At 38.4% G+C, this 23,143-nt stretch overlaps 1 protein-coding gene across 1 annotated transcript in view; it reads left to right on the top strand.

The window, feature by feature from the left end:
- The window catches only part of LOC126161557 (triokinase/FMN cyclase-like), a 188,036-nt gene that overhangs the window by 155,025 nt on the left and 9,868 nt on the right, over window positions 1–23,143 (top strand). The window contains exons 12-13 of the mRNA XM_049917495.1: window positions 2,537–2,784; window positions 20,833–20,969. Coding sequence (XP_049773452.1) covers window positions 2,537–2,784; window positions 20,833–20,969 — 385 coding nt within the window. The remainder of the gene's footprint in view (window positions 1–2,536; window positions 2,785–20,832; window positions 20,970–23,143) is intronic.

Here is a 23,143-nt window from a genome sequence, read left to right on the forward strand (position 1 = left end):
ACAAACACACACACAAAATTCAAGCTTTCGCAACCCGTGGTTGCTTCATCAGGAAAGACGGAGGGAGAGGGAAAGACGAAAGGATGTGGGTTTTAAGGGAGAGGGTAAGGAGTCATTCCAATGCCGGGAGCGGAAAGACTTACCTTAGGGGGAAAAAAGGACAGGTATACACTCGTGCACACACACACACACACACACACACACACATCCGCACGTATACAGGCACAAGCAGACATATGTAAAGGCAAAGAGTTTGGGCAGAGATGTCAGTCGAGGTCACCCTCCCACCACCACCTACTCCAGTCCTGTAACCCGGAAGGTGTACACGATCAAAGGCAGAGCCACGTGTGAAAGCACCCACGTGATTTACCAACTGACCTGCCAACACTGTGAAGCCTTCTATGTGGGATGTGGGAATGACCAGCAACAAACTGTCCATTCGCATGAACGGATGCAGGCAGACAGTGTTTGTTGGTAATGAGGATCCCCCTGTGGCTAAACATGCCTTGGTGCACAGCTTGCACATCTTGGCACAGTGTTACACTGTCCGGGTTATCTGGGTACTTCCCACTGACACCAACCTATCAGAACCCCGGAGACGGGAACTTGCCCTTCAATATATCCTCTCTTCCTGTTGCCCACCAGACCTCAACCTCTGCTATTTTCAAGTTGCCGCCCCTCGTACATCACTTGTCACTCTGCAACATCTTTGCCTCTGTACTTCCGCCTCGACTGACATCTCTGCCCAAAGTCTTTGCCTTTACATATGTCTGCTTATGTCTGTATATGTGCGGATGGATATGTGTGTGTGTGTTTGTGTGTGTGTGTGTGTGTGTGTGTGTGTGTGTGTGTGTGTGTGTGTGTGTGTGCGTGCGTGCGCGCGAGTGTATACCTGTCCCTTTTTCCCCCTAAGGTAAGTCTTTCCGCTCCCGGGATTGGAATGACTCCTACCCTCTCCCTTAACAGCCACATCCTTTCGTCTTTCCCTCTCCTCCCCTCTTTACTGATGAAACAACTGTGGGTTGTGAAAGCTTGAAACTTGTGTGTGTATTTTTGTGTTTTTTATTGTGTCTATCTACAAGTGCTTTCTTGTTTGATAAGTCACAGCATCTTTTTTAAATATATTTTTCCCATGTGGAATTAATGTTTCATTCGTACAAGTAAATATCCTAAGAGTCTTAAAGAGACCTCTGAAGGATGTTCTCTTCGACCCCACAGTGGAAACGGTTCACAGAATGTAAAATGTTAAACAAAGTTGTGCATGATACAAGTCCTCATCTGTGTACATCTGCCACGCTGCATGGACAGAAGCAGTGACATAATCATGAACAGCGGATCAAGAAACTGGAATCAGTAGTTGTGAAAGTGATTCAAATTGATATGTAAAAAGCAAAGTGTAAATAATACAGCCCTGTGAGGTATTTACTTGTGAATATACTTAAGTTTCATTGCAGCTGTCACATTAATTGATAGTATCCATTAATTCCCTTCATATTGAACCTTGTACTGAGTGAATATCCCAACGTAGTTGAAGTCATGGTGTTATGGTGGAAGAAGCAGTCTTGTGCTGAATTTGGCAAGAAGATATGGATGGCACACAGTTGTAAAACATAAACTCTCTTCCCATGCAGTAGTACAGGTGCTATGTTCCAGCTGGGCCACTTACGAACTACCATCTGGAGGCGTCTGGTACATATGTCACAAATGAATGAAAAATACATTTCCATATTTTTTGTGAATACTTTTCTTGGAAATCCTCGATTCAAACGTGGTTTGTCAGGTGTAAAAACATTATAAAAAGTCACCAAAACAAATTTTGAAGGCAGACAATATCAACGGCATCACAGTAGGACTGTCTAATTCACTGAGTGCTCCATCTCATGGTTGCTCATTATGTGTAATGCCATGACCAGAACAGTCATCTACTACCCTTTGGTGTGTGCACAGGGTTGTCTATGAAGGCCCCTCAAAGATTTCATGTAAAGCAGTCAGCTGTGCCTGAAGTCAATGAAGAGGCCCTATATTATCCTGTGCTGTAGCATGTTAATTTTGATTATGCATTTGGTGGTGTACTCTTGTAATTTATACAATCAACTACATTAAGGAAAATTTGATTCTAGGTATGTGTAAAAGACTAATGTCATATATTGTAGGTTATATGTTTGTTACTATTTTATTTTTGTATACTGATCTGAGGACAGTTCATTTGGCACCTGTACCAGTCATTTTAAAAATGAAAGCAATTTAGACATACAATAAAATGTGTTGTACAACAAGTGATTGCAGACTTCCTCTGAAGACAATATGACAGTTTTTGCTGTAATCAACTAGCAACAAAGTTTTGAACAATTTGTTTTGTTTGAGCATATAAAGGTGAATCTCGGCCATTGCTTGCATCTCTTTCTTTATTTGTAATTATTGCAATTATTTTGTTTTCCCACTTCCTCTGAAACTTAAAATATGGAGCTACTGATACATTTTAAGAGTGTATTAATGGCATGAACCTAAGTACACTAAAAGTAATATTATTAAACAGGTATCCTTGATGAAATAGAGAAGTCATCCCTCAGTTGTCCAGGAAAGGTATTTCTGCAGTTAGCAAATGTTGCAGAAAGCCGCATGGGAGGCACATCAGGAGCTGTGTATAGTCTAATGTTCATCAGTGCTGGAGCAAAACTTGAAGACAGTTGTCTGAATCATTTCAAGGCATTTGAAGAGGCTTGGAAATGTGCTCTGGAAGGTGTTATGAAGTACAGTACAGCCCGTGAAGGTGACAGAACAATGGTATTTATATCTTAACTAAAAACTGTAGATTGCTTTTAGTTACTGAGACACAACATAGATTGTTATTTTATGAAGTTATGTTATTTTTCTAGCAAATTATGAGACAAGTTGCTAGTCATTACTGAGACAAAATATCAATACTATCAATCAGACTACCCTAACTTTCGGACAACAAGACCTACATGTGTAAATAAGCTGTTATAGCGCAAGCATTCTTAACAGTTGTGTTATGATATGTCTTGTTGCAAAATAGCTACAAAATTAATGAGGGGGAAAATGTCTCATTGAAGAGATAAACATTATGAAAAAATTAAGTGCGGTAGACTAAATTAATTGGTATTTTGTATAAAAGTACATATATACTGTTAATGTATGAAAATTACTAGAGGACATTGCAGCTGGCTTTATCTTCCTTGGAATTTGTCCTTGTATTTCCATTCTCATGGGATGTTTCAAATGCCAACAATTCAGCCAAACCATAATGTTGTGAAAAGATCAAGCAACCTGTGATACATCTTTTTATGAATTGGGTGAAGAATGTTCCATTCTACCTGCATACAGCAATTGCTCTGGTATGCATCTACATGGTCTTCATACAATAAAGGAATATTCAGAAATTAAAGTTAGATAACACAGTGTATGCCCTGAAGCAAAAAACCACTGTCAGAGCTTCCCCCCCCCCCCCCTCCCTCTCCCTCTCCCTCTCCCTCTACCTTCTACAGATATTCACTTCTACCCTTCCACAGACATTCACTTCAGCAATGAAACAGCATATTCTGAAGTTCCTTATTAACACTCTTGACAATGACCATCACAGATAACACAGATATGTGCAAATGAAGAATGGAATCATCACCAAAACCTGCAGATGTACGAAAAGGGAAAACAGTAATATCATTCAGTGCTAAATCTTCAATGTCACCACCAAAAGATACACATAAAAGTGCCAATGCCATCATACCATACACCATTACTAGCGGAGACAGGTAAACTGCTAGAGGACATAGCTAACAAAGATAAGGGGTGTTATATCTGTCTCAAGAATCTAGAAAGGCACTCACCCAACCTTGCATTCAGAGTCACTACATCTTGACACAACTTAAGGATAAGGAGACAGTTAAAATCTCATTGATAAAATAATTAAATCAGTTCAGGATTCAAATGGAGAAATTGAGTCTCTTGGCACAGGTAGGCCCTTGCATTCTGGCTTCCAAGTGACTCATTTCAAAGACACTGGCACCACTGTTCTAAGGGTAAAAAGGCCACCACAAAACAGAGCACTTCAGTGAAGAGAGATCTGTATCAGTTGGACTCCTTCTTTGAAAGGACTTTAATGTTCATGACATGCACTTCAACTCTGCTAATAAGCAGCTTCCTGCTACTGATCTATCAGTATGCTCTCCCACCATCACAATAACTTGCCCTTGTCAACAATTTGCTCTCTAGTGACACTTCCCATTTTGGATACAACTGGCAGAATGATAAGTGCCTGATAAAACCCTGCCTAAATTAGCGACCTGTGAGATGAACAGGATATTGGACAATTTCTTGATGCAAGGGAAGAAGCTGTTTTAGTTCCTCCCCTCAAATCTGGCACGGACCAAATATGCCTGACTAACTATTACAATGCTAACAAAGAGATAGAGGGGCTGGCCAGTACTTACCTCAGCTCAGTACAGCCGATAGATACACACAAAACAAAACCGAAAATTTATGTTCCTAGCTTTCGGAACAAATGTTCCTTCATCAGGGAGGAGAGAGGGGAAAGAAAGGGAAGAAGGGAAAGGAGATTCAGTTACTCACAACCCAGGTTATGAAGCAACAGGGAAAGGAAAATAGGGAGGGTAGCAAGGATGGAGGCATGGTTGTCAGAGGGAAGCCAAAGATATTCTACTGTAAGTACTGTGCCAGCTTCAAACCAAAGAGGATGCATACAGAAGTAAAGAGGTATATAGTATAAAGATAAACACAACTATGCAGGATGAAAAGATGCGTGAATGGCTAAGAGGAAAGGGAAAGAGGAGAAGACTGAAGAGTAAATGGGAGTGAGGTTGTTTAACGTAGGTTCAGTCCAGGGGGATGGCGGGATGAAAGGATGTGTTGGAGTGCAAGTTCCCATCTCCGCAGTTCAGAGGGACTGGTGTTGGGTGGGAGAAGCCAAATGGCACATACAGTGTAGCAGGTTCCTAGGTCCCTAGAATTATGCTGCAGGGCATGCTCTGCTACTGGGTATTGGGCATCTCCTAGGCGGACAGTTCGTCTGTGTCCGTTCATGCGCTCAGCCAGTTTAGTTGTTGTCATGCCGATGTAAAAGGCTGTGCAGTGCAGGCATGTCAGTTGATAAATGACATGTGAAACTACACAATGACTTTGACTCTGAATGCTACACTGTATGTGCCATTTGGCTTCTCCCACCCAACACCAGTCCCTCTGAACTGCGGAGATGGGAACTTGCACTCCAACACATCCTTTCATCCCGCCATCCCCCTGGACTGAACCTACGTTAAACAACCTCACTCCCATTTACTCTTCAGTCTTCTCCTCTTTCCCTTTCCTCTTAGCCATTCACGCATCTTTTCATCCTGCATAGTTGTGTTTATCTTTATACTATATACCTCTTTACTTCTGTATGCATCCTCTTTGGTTTGAAGCTGGCACAGTACTTACAGTAGAATATCTTTGGCTTCCCTCTGACAACCATGCCTCCATCCTTGCTACCCTCCCTATTTTCCTTTCCCTGTTGCTTCATAACCTGGGTTGTGAGTAACTGAATCTCCTTTCCCTTCTTCCCTTTCTTTCCCCTCTCTCCTCCCTGATGAAGGAACATTTGTTCCGAAAGCTAGGAACATAAATTTTCGGTTTTGTTTTGTGTGTATCTATCGGCTGTACTGAGCTGAGGTAAGTACTGGCCAGCCCCTCTATCTCTTTGTTAGTATTTGTTTCACATCTCTATATGAGATTTTCCATTAATCATTTAACTATTACAATGTTCTGTTGATTACATGTACTGCAAAGGTCTGGGAGTAGATGGTCAACCTCTGCCTCATCTGAATCACAGGATACAGACAGCTCCTTAATCACTTTCAGTGTGGATTCAGAAAGATATAATATCCTATCTTACAGGATTTATCCTCACAGGTGGCTTTTGGGGATGTCTCCTTTTCATGCATTCTTTCCCCCCCCTTGTTTTGTTGTAAATATTGAGTTGGTGATGTCCTATACAAGCATTTTATATAAGAAAATGGTGTGCCTCAGACAGAATTTCAAGAGTAACTCAGTTTTTAAGCTACCAAGAATATAACATTCACAGCAAAGAGCCCCCTACAGTGCTTCTTAATTGTGGATGATTTTTCAGTTTCATGATCTTCTTCAATTAAGAGGACAGAGAAATTTGTGTAAAATAAAGGTTTTAAATTTTCTACAGCACAGTCTGATTATGGCACCGGAGCTCACAAGACAACAACAAGCTGAAGATAACATTTCATTACATAGTCAGGTGATTTCCCCAAACATTTAACTGGTAGTCAGCAACAAAATGCTACAGAAGGATATGATTCAAATGAACGTGGGGGACAATCCAGTGAAATTAATACAAATGTGTGTCCACTGTAATTAATACAAAGGTGTGCAGTGACTTAATACAGTATGTACAAATAACAGCTCAAGAAAACAAAAACACACTGTTACAGTGATGTACACTCAAAATGTAAATAGCAAACAAAGTAAAGAGACTGAAACAAATCAATGTTATGATCTAAATAGTCCTAATAATCTTGCAGATTCCACAGATAAAAAATCTGCAAAAATGCAGAGCCATCTTTTAAAGAATTGTACAGCAAAAGGAGAAGAACCAAACACTTTGGAAATGAAACAAAAGCTTTTGTGAGAGCTGAAGGGAATAATATTTTGAGACTGTGGCTGAATAACACAAGTATTCATACAAAAGTCCACTACTAAGCATTAAACAGAATGTAGGACCCCTACCCCAGAATTCTGTTACATCTGGAAATGCCAAATCTAAAAGCAGGATTAAAACAATTTTGTGTACGGGAGAAAAACAGGGAATATTGTATTGTGAAAAAAGTGCATGCCAATGCCTGAACTGAGACAAAAGTGCAAACTCCTGTAAATGTCATTAGCTTTCTGCAAAAGATCTTCCTAAGCATAACAACTTTAAAACTGAAAAGCTTGAAACAAAGGGGCTTGATAACAGTTTAAAAGTTAGTGTTGACTTTGAGGCAAGAGGTAAAGTAATGAATAACACTATATGGCCCAAAAATATTGTGATAAAGCAATTTTTTTCAGAGAATAGACAATATTCGTGTGACACACAGGCACAAAGAGCAACTAATTTTAAAAGTATCAAGTACTCCACAGAATATCACACTCATAGTTATAAGCAGTGCCAATGTATAATGTCTTAGAAGTAAACTTGAATTGTTTACAGAAGAAGAGAAGTCACATGTGATGCATCTGTATGAACACTGGTTGTTAGACATGTAGCTAAGTACCAGAACTGTTACTGAATACCTAAATTTGTTAAGGCAATTGTACAGAATGATCTTTATTAGTGTATTTATATATACCAACAAAAAGTGCAGTGTTAAAGAAATTGACTTACAGAGCTCCTCTGTAGACCTAGAGATAGAGTTGGCTGCTTAAGAGTATTTGGATTTTAATGTAATTGTTGTCTTGATATACTATTCTCCAAATGGCAACTTTGAAAATTTCCTCACCAAAATGGAATCTTGTAGTTAATGTATTTGAAATAAAAAATTGTATTGTGTGGTGATTTCAATATACACTTTGGTAAAGAGAGCACTAAGGACAGAGAATTTATGAACCTAGTAACCAGTTATGGACTACTCGTGATGCCTGCTTTGACACTGTGATCACAAATCTAAATAACTGGGACTATGAGATAACTGTAGAGCTAATAATCAACCAACTGTTTCCTGGTATTCTAATTATGTATTCACAAGGAGGGTTGTACATAAGGATACACGAGTGCTTTCCAGACAGAATTACCTGCAGTACAGCGGCAGCCTGGCTTACACGAAATGCAGCATTGATGCATTTAAAGAGATCTCCGGACCATCAAAACAAAATATCACTGTATCTATTCACACGAGACCACAAAATGACCTGCAAATGTGTCACAACATAGACAAAATATATGAAAAAGTATACAAGTGAACTGAAAAAATTAAAATACACTGTACAGCCATTACATGCTCACTTCAAAACCACAGCACATCCCAGCACAAGGGAAATGTTTTACAGCCAATATTAACGAACAAAAAGACTGTTTAGAAAGGATGCAGAGGAAAAAAAAATGTAGTGAATTCATTGAACTCGTGCAACGCAGTCTGGGCCCTGATCAATAAAGGCAGGGAAAAACCTACCTCTTCCTTAAGCTTGTCTAGTCAGATCACTTCAACGACTTTTTTATTGACATCATGGAAAACAATAGGAGTGCAATCCTAGACTTGAATATAGAGCCTGCAGTGGCTAAGAAATGACAGAAGGTGCACCATGATGAACTGGAGGGAATTACAAAACAATTAAATAATAAAGATTGTAAAATCTTATTCTAAGCCTTCTGGATATACATGGTATATCCACACATGTCCTCAAGAAAATTATCTATGAAACTGCTGAACAATTACCTATGGTAATTAAAACATTTCTCTCTTATGGTGTATTTCTGGAATTTCTGAAACTTGTCACCCATACAGTGTCAGTTTCTAAAAAGGGTAACCCAGGCATGGTAGCAAGCTTTAGACCAATCTCAATAATTCCAATCTTTGCTGCAATGAAAGACAGTCTCTAATTACTTAAAAAACAATGAGCTCTTCTCAGATGCACAGCATGGTTTCAGCAAGGAAAAATTTACAATAGCAGCAGCACTAGATCTGGTTGCTAAGATAAATCACAGTTTTGAAGAAAAAGAAATTTTAGCACTGGCACTTTATGACCTCAGTAAGAAGTGATAAGCTCAGGCAGATTTTATCAGTGCAATGAGCACTATCATGTGACCAGAAGCTGAAATATGGTGTGCCACAGCAATCAATAATGACCCCCCCCCCCAGGTCATAGTAAAGTAAATGATTTTTAGCTCTTGAGGGCAGTTTCTGCAATTGGTAGATGTCACAACTTTGAACATGAAAGGCATCATCAATGCTAGCAAAGCCAAAGAAGCAGTAGATGCTTTGTCTGAGACGACAAAAGGAATGGTTTTCTATAAACAAAATGAAAATCAGTGAAGAAAAAATGAAAAAATTGGCATGTAGCCTCAGTGACAAAGGATACCCAAACTATGTAGGGACTGTGAAACTTCTGGGGTTCATGGTGGACAGCAGACTCACATTGCAAGAACACACTGCACACGTGTGACACACTGTCACAAGTCCTATATATCCTAAGGAAACTGAAACATGACAACTGGCCAATATCTGCCAATAGTATATTATTCATTGTTTCACAGCCACATCATCTATGGTCTGTTACTCTACAGGTTGCAAGAAAGTGCTATAACTTAAAAGAAAGAAAGAAAAAAAAAGAAAGGACCATAACATTGAGTAGGAGACAGGAGCACTGCAGGCCATTATTCATAAATTTGGAAATAATCACTGTTTATAGTCATTATGTATTTTTGTGCTGCTCCTTCCAGTTAAGAAAAAACTTATATTCCTTCAGAAATAGGCAAGAGATATGTGACCACAACATCCAAACAGAGAGACCATAAACAAACCAACCTGTTCACTGTCCAATAAAAGAGACATTTTTCTGACTACTGTCCTGAGAATGTTCAAATCACTTCCCATGGAAGTGCAGTCCTACCGCTGAACACGTTCCAGAAAACAATTTCAAGAAGTATGTCCATTAAACTTCGTCTAGACTATGAACAAAGTGAATAAATTCAATGAACCTTCTCCAAAACTAGTAAATCTGTCAGAGAACAAAAATGTCAATGGCAGGTGAAATGTATCTATAGTAAAATTCTTCATCTGTTCGAATTTTTTTTGTAAAGTTATGTATTAATTGTATTGTAATATAACAATCTTGTAATTTTTGACACAGTGTATCATGCCACGTTGGTCAACAACACATGGCTGGTAGTAAAACTGGTAATAGCCTTTAATTATCTGGAACCTAGAATGAGACATACCATTTTCCTTTTACAGACTAATTCAAGTTTCTGGGCCTCATTTTCAATAACAACCATGCCTGGCTGCCGTATCTGAGGAATCTGAAACACAATTTTCAAAGTGATCAACATTTTTATGTGCATAAATCATAAAGTATTGGGAGCAGACCAATCTCCATCAACTGCACCAGTATTATACAGATTTTGTTTGTTACTGTCTGATACATGGACATTGTACCTAAAGACACTAGTTACTAAGACACCATGAGGGAATCGGATTGCAACAGGGGCTTTTAGGAGCAGTGCAATGAGCAGTCACTGCACAGTTTGAATTAAGTGACAAATCCTTATGGTGCAGCAGGCCTACAAAATTTAGAGTATTACACAGTCACTGACACACTTGCCATTGCATGTGCTTCAACGGAACGAGACTTTAACAGTCCACTGAACAGAAATCAATACCTAAAACATGATTGGACAATTTAAACAACATTGTCATTTTAAGTGCACCGAGTACCCGATTAGCATTGCTTTCAATTTTTTTATGCACGGGGATCCACAGCAATAATGAAATTATTAAATGAAACGTTTTTTTTGCTGTAAAGGCTGAATTTTATTTAAGAAAAATTTATATTCCATGATCGGGCAATTTCAGTGTCACTGTCATTTTCAAATGCACCATTAATCAGACCCCAAATACACCTGAGTAGCATACAACCACCAAAACATAACTTTAATTTCAGTAATGCTGATTATTCATTTTCATTATTGTTATTATCATTACTATTATTATTATTATTATTACTATTATTATTGTTAGTAGTAGCAGTAGTAGTAGAGTAGTAGTAATAGCTGCAGCAGCAGTATGACAGCACTACCGAAAAAAACAATTTTCTATTGGCATTTGACAGAACATGATAATAATATTAAAAAGGAAACACTAGGAAAGTGTTTTTCTTATTTAATATTAAAACATTCATGTAATGAATTCCTAATTTCAAGTCTTTTCTGCCTATTGTGACTACTTTAAACAAAATGATATGTAAATCATTAAAATATGGAGGAAATGACTGATACGATAACATATGAATCTTCCATGCAGATGGACATTGCCCAGAACATGTTCACGCTCAACAAATTTACATGCAAGAGTTCTCAGCAGTTATTAAGCCTAACTGAGTTGCAAATTCTAACAGAAAGAAGGAGGTTCTGCTGCTAGGAAGTTCGCTGGTAAACGTATGGGCCAGCAGGTGGAGGAAGTGTTGGGAAGTGAGCACGAGGTCACCAGCACTGTGAAGCCTAGTGCAGGGTTGGCTCAAGTGACTGACAGCATAGGGGAGTTATTTAGGAATTTTACGAGAGAGGATCAGGTAGTGATTTTGGGTGGAGTAGGGAACAGTCTTGATAAGGATGGGGAATATGAGTAGGTGGTGATCTGGTAAAGATAGCTACTCAAACTGGTGGCACTAATGTGCACTTTATGCAACTGTTTCAGCATCATGATCAGCCTCATCTTAATGCTGCTGTTAGGCGTGTTAACATGGGGCTCGAGAAGGCACTGATGGTGGAGGGCATGGCTCACGTTGCAGTGGTGCCAGTTGAGTCTATCAATAGAAAGGGTTTCACTAGGTGCGGCCTGCACCTCAATAGTTATGGGAAGGGTAGGTGACAATGTAGTAGGTGGTGGAGGAATCACTCATGGCAAAATTTCTGTAGTAGTTGGTGTTAGAACTGCACCTTTTTTAAGATTTAAATCAGCTGATAGGTATCCCTGCTTAAAGGAAGTCCCTCCAACAAAAGAAGCACCTTCAGAGGAGGTCAGGTATCCAAGTAGAGAAGGAGTTAGCGTATTTAATCAAAATATAAGAGGTATTACAGATAAAGTTAGTGAGCTGCCTATAGATGTTGACTTTTGACATTATTGGTTTATTGGAACACCACTTAAATAATTTGAAAATTCAGAGGCTTCCTTTACCAGGATGCACAATAGCTCGCTGATTTTCAAGCAGTTCTTTGTAGAGTGGGGGAGTGTCCATGTACATTATTCCATTTGAGTCTGTAGACGTATCACGACACTGCACTGAATAGGTATTTGAATGTTGTGCAGGGGCAGTTGAATTTAGTGAAATTAAACTTCTAATTGTAGTTGTTTATAGATCCTTTAACTTTGACTTCAGAGCATTTCTGCTGAAGCTGGAGCGGGTTCTTGGTTCACTTTATAGGAAGTACCAAAAATTAGTTATATGTGGTGACTTCAGTATTAATTTTGTATGTGAACGTAGAAGAAAAAGGATGTTGGTAGCTCTGCTAAGCTCATATGGTCTGATGCAGGCTGTGTTTTTTTCCAACCAGGATGCAGGGAAACAGTAACAGAGCCATAGACAATATTTTTATTCATTCTTCATTACTAGATAACATCCTGTTAGTCAAAGGGTAAATGGCTTTTCAGACAATGATGCACAAATTTTAACACTAAAAGGCTTTTGTACTCAAACAGATGTTATGTATAATTACAAACTATCTAGTAAAGCTAATCCAAGTGCAATAGAGAGTTTTTTAAACCTCGTTAAGGAACAAGAGTGGCAGGATTTTTATAGTGCCGATAACGTAGATGACACATATAATGCTTTCCATAATACATTTATCATGCTCTTTAAGAGTTGCTTTCCATTAGAACATTCTAAACAGGGTATTAGCAGTAAAAGACAGTCTGGGTGGCTGACTAGTGGGATAAGGATATCATGTAGAACAAAGTGGGAATTACATCAAAATATTAGAAGTAGTCACAATCAAGCCACAGTAGCCCATTACAAACAGTATTGTAAGGTACTTAAAATGTTATTAGAAGGGCAAAGAGTATGTGGTACACAAATAGAATAGCTAATTCACAGGATAAAATTAAAACCATGTGGTCATTTGTGAAACAAGTATCTGGTCAACAGCGCAAGATCAATATAAAGTCAGATCACAGTAAAAATATTTCTGTTAATGATAAGTCAGATATATGTGCAGTATTTAACAGTCATTTTCTGAGCATTGCTGGTGAATTAAATAAGAACTTAGTTTCTACAGGGAATCTTATAACTCTCTTCGTAAATGCCTTTCCGAGATTGATGTCTGAAATACTCCTCAGTGATACTGACAAGGGGGAAATAGAGTCAATAATTAAATCACTGAAGACTAAGGACTCTCATGGATATGATGGAGTCCCTAGCAGATCATTAAAGTACTGTGCTGCACACGTTAGGCCTGTAATTAGCCATATTTGTAATTTTTCCTTTAGGAATGGTCAGTTGCCTGAATGATTAAAGTGCTCAATAGTAAAGCCATTTTATAAAAAGAGAGAAAGGGATAATGTAGACAATTTTAGACCTCTTTCTATGACATCAGTATTTGCTAAAGTTATTGAAAAGGCTGTGTATGTGAGGATAATTGATCATTTTACATGGCATAATTTGCTATAAAATGTACAGTTTGGCTTTAGAACTGGTTTAACAGCTGAAAATGCTACACACTCTTTTCTCTTATGGAAAGGGAGTAGCTCACAATTGGTTCACCTCTCTTTAGCAACAGACAGCAAAAGGTCATTGTTCAGTGTTTTATATATATACTACTACTATATCCATTTTCAATAAGCTACCATAAAATTTTAAAAATATTAGCAGTAATTCATGCACTTTCTAATCGAAACTGAAGAGTTTCCTCATTGGTCACTCCTTCTATTCTGTTGAGGAGTTCCTTGAAAAATTAAGCTGATTCCTACATTATATTGTTGACTGCACCTACTTAAACTTATGGCTTGTCTTTTTGTGTTTATAAACATTTCATTTTGTCTGTTATTACTTTTATGTTGTAATTTCATGTACGGACATGTTCCATGACCTTGGAGATTTGCTCCTCAATTTGATCCTAAGGAACTAAGGGCGCAAAATAAAAATAAACTACCAATTTACTTAGCAATTGTGTTGTAAATAAATGACCATACGGTCACATAAAATAGCCTGCAGTATTAACTCTGTATTAAACTGTCTCTTGCTATTTTGCAACACATAAAGTGCTTCTTGTTAGTATTATAACTGTAATTCAGTCTTTGTGATACTTTTCTATGAAGAGCTGTTTTCCCTCCAGTAACTTATTTTGATCTGCATCCATAGCAGCAACTGTTTTTCAGCATTGCAGTTACTAATAAATGTATAAAAATTGAATCAATAGATGTCATATTAATGTTTATGTCTCACATTGCAAAATATAAACAACTATTTTGGTTTGATGTTGGCAACAAGTGTAGTATGATATGCTCACTCTATTGATATTCCTACTCTACACTGAACCCATGCTTGTATATAAAGGGAAGATGTGACTCTACAGGCTGCTTTGAAGCCAGTGCTGCCATGTTGGATGCCCCAAAACATAAGTAGACTAATATTTACAATTGCTTCCTGTTCTTAATTTTTGTCATGTTTTAAAAAGAAACTGTTACAATGATTTTGTGAATAACATGAAATCAGGTAGAAATTTTCAGATGTTTTTTTCTGGTTTTAAGTGCACATTTGATCCAGTAATGCAACACATTTCACCTCATTAATGCAATTTTCATTTTGTTATACAATTTAAATAAGCAAAGAAGAGAAGAATATGATGTGAAAGGGCTGTTTTCACAATCTAGCATTTTCCTTAATACTGACTGATGGAACTGATGTTCAGTCTATGTCCTTTTCCCAAATTTTTACTATGTTTGGTCAGTTTCCAATCTCTCCTCCTCATGCTGTTTACCCAGGGAGCTTTTCAAGTTGGACTGATAGGAAATCTAAAGTCAAATGACAGAAATGAAACCACTGCAGCAAAGGTAAACAGCAATAACAAAATTGATCTACATAAAAGAAAATACCACTTGAACAAGTCGGCTTACAAAAGAAATGTGACTCCTTTATACTTTAGACGATAATGAAAATGGTTACTGCACCTGTAAATGGTGCAAGCTGGTATTTTTGATCAAAGCACTTCCACCAGAAGCTAATGTTTTGGTGAAATTCACGTGACGGACAATAGCTTCAAGTTTGTAACATCGTGACAACTTCCCTCATTATACCTCCAAGGATGAACCCTTGGGATTACATGCCTGAGGTGTGCATTGCTACCTGGACACCTCCACAATCTTCTATGATGATTTTCATTGAGCAGACATATCCTGCACTGGTTGGTAAAGTGAACCGGACTGCCTCCATCCAGGCTCCATTCCAAGTGTTCTCTTGCTCACCTCCTTTACAGTCCATGTTGTTATGGGGAGGGAGAGGAGGGGTTTTTACTTTTGTTCATAATGGATGCCTTGAGGCTAAACTGCTTGTGCAAAGATGGTTGCATTTGTCTGTGTTGATACAGTCCTCAAAGTTCCCACCAGAAAGATAGTACGCAGTTCTGTTGCAATCTGCTTGGGGAACCTGAGAGCCATAATTTGTAGATAGCAGCTATTAGCTGGTGATTTTGACTGAGCAACTACTATAAGGCAACTCTTCAATGTTTTTTATCTTAAGATAGAAATTGAACATTCAAATGATGTCACTATAGTTTGCCGGCCGAAGTGGCTGCGTGGTTCTGGCGCTGCAGTCTGGAACCGCGAGACCGCTACGGTCGCAGGTTCGAATCCTGCCTCGGGCATGGATGTGTGTGGTGTCCTTAGGTTAGTTAGGTTTAACTAGTTCTAAGTTCTAGGGGACTAATGACCTCCGCAGTTGAGTCCCATAGTGCTCAGAGCCATTTTTTTGTCACTATAGTTTATGACAATTTGGTGGATATTTACCCATACTGACAACTCTTCTTGCTATAAAGTGAGAATGTGCTCACAGTCTAATCTTGAAATGACCCTTCAAGGCATGTTGATAGCCTGGACATGTATACAAGCAACATTTTCCTGCTTACAGCAATAGAGAATAAGGCTTACTTGTATTTCCATTACAAAAGTGACTTTGTGATGCAATTTCGTGTGATCAAAACAGCCTAGAGAGTTTCCAAGCAACAAAACACAAACTATGCAAGGCATAAGGGTGGTATCAACTAATTTCAACTTTTTTCAGGAATTTCTATAAAGATCTGTTCTCATCCTACAAAACACAGGGCAAAGTTGTACCATTCTGCCGAGTACCACTTTACATTAAGATCCAAGGAAGTGAGCAAACAGACACACCTGCCAATAAAACCTGCCAAGTGTCCATTATAGTGCAATATTATGTCACTGTTGAATCAACAATTAATGAGATAGTATTATTCCTTTGCATCATAGTGGTAGGGTGAACTGGCACAGACTCATCTCCATAGAGAGTACTGTCTTCTGGCTCATGGGTTTCTACTCTGATGAGGGGACTCACCTAATTATGGTGTGTGAGAAATATGCATTTCATTTCAATAGGCCATATATTATGTGAATGTATTTTACACTCTTAACAAGAGGTCACACAAATTTAAATGGAGAGTTGTTTTTTATTTCAACTGATGACTAGTCGAGTGTGGCACATATTTTAAAGTTTTGTTAATTGCTCAGACAGCAATCTGAACTTGGAGGCTTTCATGTGCTGAAACGCTGCTGGTTCATAATTTTTAGCATAGTGGTTTTTGGCATTTTAAATAATTTTTATCTACAGTTTTAAAAGCTGAAATATTAAAGTTTTTATTCTGTGTGCCTCAGAAATTTGCTTTACTAGTCTAACTGCTGAGACTATTTTAGTGTAAGTGCCAAAGTTAGATTTCAAGTCCTCAAAAAGCCTATTCATCATCATTGTCATCATCGGTTATCAGAATCACCACCACCATTGCCGCTTGGACTAATATTTTTAAGACCTCATATATGGTACCAACTAATTATACAGGGTGAATCACCTAAAATTTGCACCACAAATATTGCGGACATGGAAAGTGCTACTGATCTATGATTTTCATAGAATGGATTGGTAGTCAGAAGCTCATATTGTCAGCCAATAAACAGTTTATAATAATACTTCAGAAGTGTATTTTTTGTGCAAACTTACACTTTTTTAAGTCGAACAGTGCCTACTGAAATTAATAAACTTAAAGTGTGGTAAATCAGAATGTTAGTGGTGTTTGTTGCAGGATTCTAGTGCAAGTCATTGAAGAGATACTGTATTTTGAAAAGTTTCCACACCAACACTTGTTCGTGCCATTCATCCTGTGTATGTCTATGTGTGATGTTAGGTTTGTGTACAGTGTGCTTGTGTATTCCTCGAGTGCATTGTTATTTGCTAGTCAGTTGGGGATGGGACAGCCAAGCAGTATATCATGAGTGGATGATGGGATTTACCAATCCAGAGCTAGCCGATATGCTCATGGTATATGGAGAGAGTAGGAAGAATACAATTTGTTCTTGTACAGTGCAAGCGGCAAGATATATCAACAGACGTCAACCATCATGGCACTTATTTGTCAACCTCTTCAACTAGTTACTTGAAAGTGGTAGTGTAACACCTGGACAATGTAACAGAAGGAAACAAGTGGTGACAGAAGAGGGGGAAATTAATGTTCTTGCTGCAATTGCAGTTGATCCGCAAATTAGCTCCCATACAATTGAACGAGGGAGTAACACAAGTCAAGCAAGTGTCCTACGCATTCTCCATTGACATAGGTTCCAGGTCTATCACATCTCTCTCCATCAAGAGCTGCATAGGGACAATTACAAGAATGGTGTCAACTTCTATACATGGCATTAAGACATGATACTCCAGATGTATCATGTATCTTGTTTAGTGATGAAGTCTCATTTACCAATCATTGCCAGGTAAACCCCAAAACATGCACTATTAGCTTGTTGATAATCCCCATTGGCTTTGTCAGGTGGAACTTCAGCATCCATGGGGTGTAAACGTGTGGTGTGGTGGAATAGTGAAACATCAGCTCATAGGCCAGTTTTTCATAGATAGAACACTGAGTATGCACAAGTACCACAGCCTCCTAACAGACTATCTTCCACAGAAGTTACAAGATGTTCCTCTGCAGACTAGGAGGAACGAGTGGCCTAACATGATGGCTGCCCAGCCCATAGTGCATAAAGTGCTAAGCATGTCTGTACAAATTGTTTCAAAATCGATGGATTTGATGCAAGGCACCTGTACCTTGGCAGGCCCGTTCCCCAGATTTGATGCCTATAGATTTTCTTCTGTGAGGAAAGCTGAAAGATGCTGTCTGCAAGCATATACCAATTACACCTGAATGATATGCAATGACATATTATTGCAGCCTGCTCAGACATCTCCACTGAGATGCTAGCACATGTGTAGTAGTCATTCCATACCAGACTAGGAGGAAGTATTGCCACTGCTGGTGGTCATCTTGAACACAACCTGTGATGGTTAGTTGTTTGCTTACTGGTCAGAATCCACATAACTAGTGTATACACTTGTCTTGTTCTTTAGTGTGTGCTACCACAGGTAATGTAAAATTGTTGGTGTGACAACTTTTCAAAATACGAAATCACAGAAATGATTTGCACTAGAATCCTGCCAACAACAGGACGGGCATTCCAATTTTGCTTACTTTTAGTTTGTTGTTGTCAAGAGGCTTTGTTCCATTTAAAAAGGTGTAGGTTTGCACAAAAATACATTTTCTCAGTATTATTACAATCTGTTGATTGACTAATAGTAAGAGCCCCTAACTACCAATCCATATTGTGAAAACAGCACACCAATAGCACTTTCCATTTCTACAATATTTGCAGTGCAAGTTTTATGTGATTCACCCTGTGCAGCTATTTTCAAATTTGTACCCACAACTTTTATAAGCACTTCCCAAATAGCAAATTGCAAATACACTTTATATGTCTTATTGAAACACCACAAGTTTTAAGCCTAAAGGAGCAGTGATGACTGAACTTATACCATATATTCTATCAGTGCACATTCAGCCTTAAACTTTCGGTGTTTCAATAAGACAAATGTAGTAATATTCAAATTGTTATTTATGACATGCTTATTGCAACTGACAGTAAACGCTTGAAAATAACTATATAAGTTAAAACTCACTGGTATATGATGTCTCAATAAATATTACGGCCTGAGTGGATAAATGTACAAATTTATGGTTCTGTTGTCCTCTGTGAAAATGATGTACGAGACAAAAAAAAAAAAAAAAAAAAAAAAAATCCCATTGTGAGACAAGATGGTCAATACCTTCATGGAGAAATGTTTGTGGTTGTCCATAGAACCATGATTGCACCCATGTATGCCCCTACTCATCCAAACAAATCGACGGCCACAAATGTCTTTCTTCAGGGCTCCAAAAATCTGGGAGAGATGTGTAAGGGCATCCCAGTGAACTTCTGCAGTGCAGTTGAAACAACAGGCACGCCAGCTCTGAGAAAGTCATTGACAATCTTTCTCTCTGACCACAAGGGCCTGCTGCTCAATGTCGTTCTGGAACAAGGTGCCACAATTAATGCACAGTGGTACTTGTACACCTTGAAAAGACTGGACCATATTATCCAGCCCAAATGCCTAGGAATGTTGGCAGATGGCATCATTCTGTTGCTGGATAATGCCCACCCACATGTTGCCAAGGCTGTTTCAACTTCACTGCAGATGTTTCACTGTGAAGTCCTTACGCATCCTCCATACAGTCCCAATCTCACACTACACAATTTCCGTATCTCTTGAGCCCTGAAGAAAGACATTTGTGTCCATCAATTGCTTTGGACAAAGAGATGAACACCTGTGCAAAATAATGGTTTTACAGGCAACCGCAAACATTTTTCCATGAAGGCATTGCATGTCATGTCTCACAGTGGAACAAATGTATTAACAGTTATGCTGATTACTTTTGAAATAATGAACAGTTTACTTACTTTTTAGGGTTCCATAACTCAACTGCTAAAAACGAAACCCTTACAGGATCACTTTTTTGTCCATTTGTCTGTCTGTTTGTCCAACTGTTAAAAACCCTCTTTCTCAGGGACCAGTTGATGTGTCAAGTTGAAATTTATGTTCCATACTAAGGTATATGGTCCCTTGGCCGTGTAATAAATGTAGGCTTCTAAGGCAGAGCAAATAAAAGATATGACCTTTTATGTCCACATTTTGATACTCACAAACCCACTCGTCAAAACCTATAGGGTACTTCTAGGTGACCGAGATTCATGAAATTTGGCAAAAACTAAGGTTTCACACTACAAGTACAGGAAAAAAAATCCAAAAAGTGTTGATTTGTAATTAAATAACATGAAAATTTTTTTTGATTGTCTGTTTGTGAAGACCCTGTTTTCTCAGGAACCAGGAGGCAACATCAACCTGAAATTTATGTCACATGGCCTCTTAGCGGTGTAAAAAGTTCAAGCTTCCACCTCAATGCAGTCAAAAGATACAGCCATTCATGTCATATTTGGATATCTTGCCAGTATTGACATTGATTACAGGCAAAACTGGCCAAAATTCCCATTCCCTAGATGGATAAGCTATCTATATTTATAATTAAGTTTGTACAAAACCCTTGGTGTTGAGTCCCACTCACACTTACCCAGATTTTTTTCCGATCTGTCTTGTTTTCCTTTGACTGCACCTTACAGAATTCTATGTCTTCACTTTGGATGTCATTTTGACTAAATTGTATTTTACTTTTCCATTCAGATATATATTACACATTATCAGCAAACAATCAGAGCAAGAGTCTTATTCACAGCAAAATTCTCCTGAGCATATAATGCAGTCAACAGTCACTAAAAGTCTGGTAACTTGTCTGCTTTGCACTATGTCATAGCTTTGATATGCATCATCTTGTGTAGAGAACCAAGAAGAAAAACAACTGCTTACAATTGCTAAAAATTATGAATATTGTACTTATTGCTTATCCATAAATCTGTGATGTTCATGTAATATGGTCTTTGCATTTACTGTTTCAAATTACAGCTCGATGCCCTGATACCTGCTTACAATACATACAGCTGTTGCATGAAAGAAACAAGAAGTGACCAGATAAAAGCACTCATGGCCGCAATTGATGCTGCAGAACAGGGTTGTTTAAATACACAGTCCATGAAAGCAAGGTTGGTAGATATAAGAAAGTATATTTCTTTTTCCCCTTCTTTTTAAAATTAACTTCATCCCCAAAACAAAATTCTATTGGACATATTGCTTGTAGTCATAAGATTTAGCAGTTATATATTCAAACATAACAAGAAACAAATAAATATGTTTGTTAAACACACTGCCTGACAAAAATAGTGACACACCCAGAAGACATACTCAGGTGTCAATGTAACTCCATATGTGTGCACACTGTTGGCAGGTATGTAAATGATGGGAGTTAAAATTCTCTGTGAAACGATTCACACAATCATAGCTTTCGGTCATTAAGGCCCCTGTCAGCAGCAGACACACATGCACACACACTCACGCAAACGCAAGTTGCGTGTGTGTGTGTGTGTGTGTGTGTGTGTGTGTGTGTGTGTGTGTGTGGGCACGCTTTGTGTGTGCGTGCTCACGCGCGTGCGCGTGAGTGTGTCTACTGCTAACAAAGGCCTTAATGACCGAAGGCTATGATGTGTGAATCTTTCTATTGTGCCTATTGTGACTCAGCATCTCCGCTATATGGTGAGAAGCAACTTTCCTTCTCTGATATTGTTACATTCCATCCTGGATTTTCCATTGTTTAATTCTCTGTGAATGCTTTTAGTGTAATTTGTGTTCAGTGTTGCCAAATCTGGCAGTGCGCTTAAGGGGCATCAGAAGCAATGGATATTGAGTGATCGCTGCTATAAAGAACATAGAAATGCCGGGTACTCATAAGAGACCTGACAGTTTGAAAGAAGCATCTTTATGGGTCTCCATTTTGCCAGCTGGTCAAATCATGCAACACTCAGATTTGTAGGATATTCAGATGCGACAATGGCCTAATGTTGGACTACGTGGGACTGTGTGGGCTGGAATACTCATGAAAGTCCCAGATAACCAAGTCACAATCACAAGGGAGGATATTACGGAAAGATAAAACATCATTTGACTGTATGATATGCTTTATTACATGATCTAGATTTCAACCTCAGGCCATTTTCAAGTGTTACAACTGGAATAAATGAATACACAATAAAAATACAAACAGCAGAAAAGTATGACAGAAGTATAATTAATGTTTAGACTACATGATTTGTTTTCCTCAAAATACGTCAAAAATCAATTGGCTTACAAGGAACACAAATCATTAAAATATATATCTTTGGTTGTATAAACCTGATGTTTTGTAAGTAAAAGTGAGAAAGGAAAGAAATACCAAGTTGGTGGGACGTAGGAGTGGAGGGGTGGAGAAGAACAGAATTGTTATAAAAATTAGATGTGCACGAGGGGGTGGTGGTTGGGGGGGGGGGGGGGGGGGGGAGGTGGCAGCAAAGTTGAATACAGTGTTCACAACACTAGTGAAAGACATTTTTCCTTTTTCTAAAACATGGGTTCTGCATGCCATATAATGGAAACACTGACATCTTGTATCTACTGCAAAGGTAATGTAAGCAGCCTGTTAAATAAACTCTTACACTACCTTGTTCCCTGACATACCATAGATTACATGGTGCAGACTGTGATGTCTCTGTGACAATCTTTGATGATCATTTCACTTATGTTTATGTTGGTTGCCGCTAGACAGAGTGCAATGAAGTGTAAACCTGTCATCTGGTCATCTGTTTTATTTCACAGCCTTAGCCTGTTAATAAGCCCTGCAAGTCATCACCGCCCAATTGACATATCACAAAAATGTTCTCACTTTTACTTACGAAATATCAGCTTTATATAACCTAAGAGGATCTCGGACATGTATGCAACAAAATAAATCATGTAACTGGAACATTAATTATATTTCTGCCCTGCTTTTCTGCTATTTGTACTTTTATTGTGCAATCATTTCTTCAAGTTGTAACACTTGAAAACGGCCTAAGGCCAAAACCTAGATCATGTAGTAAAGCATATCATATAATCAAATGATGGTTATATCTTTCCTTCAGTTCCATATGACTGTGGCTGCACATGAAGGAAAAATCAAAAGGAAGGATCACTGTATTGTGCCTTTACATCTGCATCTGCCTTCTAAGAACAAGTAATGGACACTCTGTAACATTGTGTCATCCTGCACCATTGGTCAGAGACTAGCAGCAGCTGGAGCAGGGAATTACCATCCCATGCTTAGGCCGTCATTAATGCAATGGCACAAGTGGCTTTGTTTGGTGTGATG

Source organism: Schistocerca cancellata, chromosome 2 (genome assembly GCF_023864275.1).
Source record: "Schistocerca cancellata isolate TAMUIC-IGC-003103 chromosome 2, iqSchCanc2.1, whole genome shotgun sequence".
In the NCBI taxonomy this organism is placed as follows: domain Eukaryota; kingdom Metazoa; phylum Arthropoda; class Insecta; order Orthoptera; family Acrididae; genus Schistocerca; species Schistocerca cancellata.